The following is a 6062-nucleotide window of genomic DNA, read 5'->3' as shown; positions in this document are numbered from 1 at the left end:
AGCCAGGACTGGCAGCAATCACCAGGAAGGGCGAGTTTTGGAGATACTAGCAAGATTCTCAGGAGGGCTAGGGTGTAGCCAGATAAAGGTAAGAAAGCTTTGTCTTTTCATTCCGTCTTCAACCTCATAGTTAGGAATTTTCCCCTACATAAATAAGTCTTTTTGTGGTTTTGTCTCCTTACTGACTGCCTGTGGAAAGAGCAATCTTTGGGCAAGTGATAGTTCAGGCTAGCCCATTCTACAGAAAAGGAACCTAAAGGTTTCTCACAACCCAGGGAATCTACCTAGAGCTAGCAGAGATTCCTCTGCTGCAGCTGCCGGGTCTAGTACAAGGGCAGTGAAGCTGAGACTTGTAGGGATAATGAGTTATCTCAGCACAAATGCTGGTCTGTTCCTTAGGACAGGCATCAGGGCAGCAAGGAGAAACGAAGCTCTGGGAACACCCTGTGGACCACTTGTCACAAGTACGTATCTGAATTCTTAGACATCTTAATCCCTTGATAGGTTCTGCTGTGCATTGTCATGGTATGGCATTTCAGACAGGTTATCTAGCAATTTTGAAACTCCCTAGATAGATCCCATTAGATCTAAGTGCTAGTAAGACAATCCCTTTACTAGTGCATTAGAGGAAAAATGGCAGGCAGAGATTTTTAGCATCTTAGGGTATAAAGAGTTTGCAAGTGTCAGTACAAATACAACTTCTACAAAAAGGTGACACTACCTTTGACAGCCAGTTGCTGTACAAGATGGGTCTGTTCATAGCTCTCTCTTTGTCTATGTTGGGGAAATGTTTCAGAGCTACCATATCAATGTTCTCATCAGTCCAACGCCTCTCCTCATCTTCTACAAGTCTGAGGAGGAAAAAAAAAAAAGAGTGTTATAAGCAAGTGCAAAACACCTGAAAAAGGATATTATAAACACCTAATGTAGGAAAAGAATAGTAGTACTGGAGTAGTGGATGACTTCTACTTGCAGGTATTTATCATTACAATAGACTTCCTCTTGTTTCAAATTTGGCAGACGGGTCTCAATCTACTGAAGGGATCGTTGGTTATATGCCTAAGTGTCATGTACAGTTAACTTAAGCTTTGCCCTAGAAGGGAGCCAAGCTCAATTCCAAGTACTCCAAGACATGTGTGAAAAGCTTTCCAAATTGTTGAAGCCACCAAGTTTGAATAGGTATTCAGTGGATCCTCCAATTTCCTTATCTCAAAAGCTACAATGGAACAGAGTCCTAAGCAAACGGTAAAATCTGTTCCAGCTCCTTGTTTTTAACCAAGTTTAAATGAGATATGTGCTACAATCCTGCAGTCTTTTAGGCATTCTGTACTCAAGACGACTGTTCTGAAACCCTGCTTCTTGAAGAAGTCAGTTTTGGTGCTAGATAACTAATAGGAAGGAAACTTTCAACTGTGGTACCATAAAGAAGTTGTTTAACAGTAGTCTGTATTTTATGTTTAAAACATTTCTAACATTGCCACTAAGTAAAGCCTCTCTAAGTATCTGATAGCAACATAAAAGGGATAAGCATTTACATTAAAGCAGTGGCCTTTTCCATGAGAAGATATTTGAATCCACCACTATAATATATAACAACTGTAAAGACAGTATGCACCTCCATAGGAGGCTTTATTCTCAAGCAATTTAGTTCAATAACTGCTTCTAGGAATGGTGGAAAATTTAAATTAAAAATAAAACCATTCAAGTCTCCTTAGTGTTCTCTCTCACACATTTAATCAGTTAAGAGCCTCAATTCCTTTAAAAAAAAAAAGGTATCAAAAGCTGAGATACCTTAAAATTTCCAAGTCACTTTACCTGTCTTGGAAGAGACGCAAGGCTTCATGTGCCCAAATCCTAATAAGGCCTTCAACAGGTAATGTTTCCAGTGGTCTTAAGGCTTCAAATATACCCCTCACCCATCGAGTCATTTCACGAGGTGAATAAATGTAGTGTGGCTGAGTGTCCTGAGTGAATCTCTCCTAAAGATTCAAAACACTGGGGATTAGGAGAGTTGAGCATTTTTATCCAGGCCCACAAGATGTTTCACCCTCCTCCAGTTACAACGGACACCAAAGAGCCACACACTAAAAAGGTAGATAGTTCAGAAAGCAAATTGCTAGCACTTATCTCAAAGCAGGATAGCAATAAAGAAGGACTAGTTTAGCAGAGGTTGGGAATATTCAGCAAAGGTTGGGGTAGTGTGTATAGCAATATACCTGGGACATTGTGTAGAACTCTACCATGGCTGCTGTGAGAGGTTCTGCATATGTGCGGAGTGATGGGATAAGTCTCAGCATTGCCCGATTGAATGTTCCATATATCTGAGTAAGCGAAGCTGGTCCAGGATAGTCCACATATACAACAGGGACATGGCGTAAAAATCTGAAAGAACAGGACACCAGGAAAATTCTTATGTAATGTATTCAACTTAACCAGAGCCATTTCTCTATTCTGAATGACTATGCTGGCTAGGAATACACTCCTGAAGTACAAGTAGCTTGAAGCAGTCTCAAATTTTCTAGCTACATAGGATTACTTTAACAGCAGCTTTTTACTGAGTACATTACCTATGTGAAAGGGGTTTCCTTCCAGGATCAGTAGGTGGGTTACAAGCTCCAACAAACTGAATTCTCTCTAGCTTCACCCATGTCTGGTCTGATGTACGATAGAAACCTCCATGTTCCACCATCTGAATGAGACAGTTATTTTATTAAAAATAAAGACTTCCTAACTTAGTGGTATCATGCTTTGTTTCAAAGTGAAACAAACCTGTCTAATGAAGGATATGACTCTCTGCGTGCCATACTTGTCCATATCTGGCAGGTTGATTTCATCACAAAACAGCACCAGCCATTTTCCCAGCTGCACAGGAGCCAATACTACTCCATTAGGTGTACGTCTGTACTCACAGTAATGATCAAAAGTTTTCAAAAGCAGCTCTGGAGTAGTTGCACTTGAGAAGTTCAGCCCAACCACCTAGAAAGAAGAGGGCAGGAGGGTGAAAAGAAAACAAGCATTTGATATTAGTACCATAAAACCATCACTTCAAGGAAGAACATGTTTGGCAAAGGCTTTCAACATTAAAAAAAAAGTTAAGCCATGATCTCACTGGATACTTTGCACTTCCATAATAATCCAAACTTCTGCCACTGAAGTTGGGCATCCTATGGTGGTAACCTCTCCCCTCCCTTATTTATATATTGCCTCACTTCATTGATAATGCTTTTGTAGGCCTAGAAAGACTACCTACCAAAGTGTAAAGCTCTGGTTTTATTATGGAAGAAAACCCAGTACTGGCTATGATAGATGGATAGTTTTGGGGTTAGAGCCCTAAAGCCAGGATATAAATTCATAACTTGTCAATGACCATGGGAAAATCCAGTTCTGCTGTGTTTCTATCCCATTTTACAGGCACGTTTAGCTAACTAGCACATAACTAGACCAGCAGTGCTTTACTTACCTTTACTTTTCTAGATCAATTAAATTTGTTACAATTAGCTCTACTGATCAACTCAGGTATAAATAGTCAAAACCCAATAGTGTCATAGGCACAGAGCCAACAGAAGCCAGTGATATTAAGCAGAGTTGACAATAATACAAGTTGCACACCAGGTGGTGCCTGCGTTGCAAATTGCTTCATAAAAAAAGGCAGGAAGCCCCATTATAGATTTAAGGTAATAGAATTTACACTCTACTTCCTTTATGCCTTTGTCTAATTATGATGTTTAACGCTCAGCATGAGTAAGCAATAAAGAAAGAGGCATAATTTTATGCCATGTTAAAAACTGTATACTTGAGTGAAGGGAGGACAGGCTATATTGCTGCACGAAAGACACTAATCTCCAGTGCCAAAACGCTGTGCCTGTACTTCATTTACTCTGACACACAAAACTTTTGGGGTTGAGGAATTAAAAGTGCATCTTAAAAGCTATATTGCATTGCAAGTACTCACACAACTTTATGCAATGTGTATCTTGTGCCTTATATGCATGGCTCTGGTCTCCTAAAGACCAAGTGTAGCTTGCGTGAAGCTCTGGCAGGACTTTAGGCTTAGCAGGGACCTGACTTGCACCTAACATTTTTTGATTTTTTTAAAAAAACCGATTAGGCTATATAGCAACAGAAGAAAAAGTTCTCTTTACACATTTCTTCAAAAAAAAGTTACACTGACAATAACGGTCTGTTAGCCAATTTGATTTTGAAACGTAGTTTGATAACTGGTGACAATAAATGGTAAATTTATCCAGTGGAGATTGCTTATGGTGTTGACTCAGACTGCTCAATGTCAATCTTCAAAAGTAACAGTCTTTTTTCTTGCTTTAATACATCTGCAATTCAGCTGCAGATTTGGTAAGAGGCAGAGGTCTATAGAAAGAAGTGATCATACCCAGGTTTGACTTTAGAATAGTTACCTCCATATCAGGCAGGGCTCTGAGAGCACTGAAGAGGGTCATAGTTTTCCCAGAACCTGGAGGGCCACAAAGCACAAGGGGCTTATGTTCTGCTAGCCAAGTGTACAACAATGCTTCATGGCGGACAGTATCTAGGGTTGGTACCACAACATCAGGAGCAGCAACTTTGTGCGTTTCAACTTCAATTTGAGGAACCTTAGATTGCCATGGCACCCATTCGCCCGTAATGGACACCTAGGTGAACAAAAATGTAATTAGGATACAACTAGTGACTTTTCCCTAAATTCCAACACGAACCCAACACAACCTGTTCTGAACAAGATGATGGACAAAATTATGCTTTTAATTAGGTGAACTGTTCAAAAGCACCTACAAATATGATGCCATATAAGATAATTTAGAATCAGCTTGTATCAGTGCAGGTACAGTGCAGTACCTACTGGCTGAGCCATTCAGCATCAGGACTGATTTGAGATAGTTTGGTACAAAATTAAATTCCAATTTAGTACTTTAGAAGTGTGCACTTAGAAAAATCATTGTGGTCTGTTTAATTAGAATGATGGTATAAATGGAAAATGAAGGCTTTTACCTCATAATCAATTATTGGTATGTTGGGTGCAGTGGGAAGTGGTACAGTGGTGATTCTCCTAATGTATTCTCCAAGTTCTGCTCTCATTTTCAGACGGCTATCTCCAGAAAGTGACCACAGTATTGCATAGACCAGGTATCTCTGTTGGAAGACAAAAATATTTTAGCTCATGCAGACGTAGCAGTTATTTCCTGCAACTGCCTTCCAAAACAGAACTATTCAGGGAACAGTAAGTTTAGTAACCATGTTGATCTTTTATCATGGTATCATTTTGTAGCAGCATTTAAATTTACCTGGATATAACGCTCCAGTTGATCTATCTGCATAGGAAAGTCAGGATGGTTGGCATTGTACTGGGCTACATTGCGACAAGCCTGATGCAACATGGAGAACAGAGAACCAAGACAGCGCAAACGAGTGAGGTCCATGATGTGCTCTAACTTGAAAGCATGCTCTAGTGCTTTTGTCACTAGTCCATTAGATGTGAAGTATGGCTGCATAATTGTTGCTGCATCTCTCTGGATCTGTTGAAGATATTAACATTGTTCAAGGATTGGGTTTCCTTCAAGTCAGACTGGTTTTGGAAAATAAGTTTGTCTAAACAGAACTTTGAAGCATTTCATATTTTAATAAAGTGTGCAAAGATACGTTTGTACCTTAAGGGAAACAGAATTAATGTTGACAATATAGCCTTAATATAGGTATATAGAACAGCAGTCAAGTGAATAGATTAATCCACAGTCCTGCTCTACAGTAGTTTAAAAGTTATACCTGCAACATTGGAGAAGCTGCTTCTTCACCTTCATCTTCTTTGCCCTTCCGTCTACGCTGAGCTTCTTCCTCACCTTCATCCAGAGGGATGCTTCGTAGTCTGGCCAGGAAGTTATTGAATATCATGTCTGTACTCAGAACATCTTCACTAAACCAGACCATTCCACACCTGGACACAGTGGCCAGAGTTGCATATTTCAGATCTTGTACTTCAAACATGATACGCACCTAAGAAGAAAGAACATTTGAGAAATTTAGTTAGTTCAGTAATTTCTACTGAAAATATTAAA

At 39.6% G+C, this 6062-nt stretch overlaps 1 protein-coding gene across 1 annotated transcript in view; it reads right to left on the bottom strand.

The window, feature by feature from the left end:
* Positions 1-6062, bottom strand: part of DYNC1H1 (dynein cytoplasmic 1 heavy chain 1) — a 62847-nt gene that overhangs the window by 26288 nt on the left and 30497 nt on the right. Inside the window, exons 35-43 of the mRNA XM_006018060.2 lie at positions 5773-6000; positions 5295-5525; positions 5002-5142; positions 4413-4646; positions 2770-2976; positions 2568-2689; positions 2217-2382; positions 1816-1979; positions 722-851 (exon numbers count right to left, since the gene is read on the bottom strand). Of these exons, the coding sequence (XP_006018122.1) occupies positions 722-851; positions 1816-1979; positions 2217-2382; positions 2568-2689; positions 2770-2976; positions 4413-4646; positions 5002-5142; positions 5295-5525; positions 5773-6000 (1623 nt within the window). The remainder of the gene's footprint in view (positions 1-721; positions 852-1815; positions 1980-2216; positions 2383-2567; positions 2690-2769; positions 2977-4412; positions 4647-5001; positions 5143-5294; positions 5526-5772; positions 6001-6062) is intronic.

Source organism: Alligator sinensis, unplaced genomic scaffold (genome assembly GCF_000455745.1).
Source record: "Alligator sinensis unplaced genomic scaffold, ASM45574v1 scaffold85_1, whole genome shotgun sequence".
Lineage (NCBI taxonomy): Eukaryota > Metazoa > Chordata > Crocodylia > Alligatoridae > Alligator > Alligator sinensis.
Note: the sequence above shows the minus strand (reverse complement) of the source record. Positions and strands in the feature narration are given on the sequence as shown.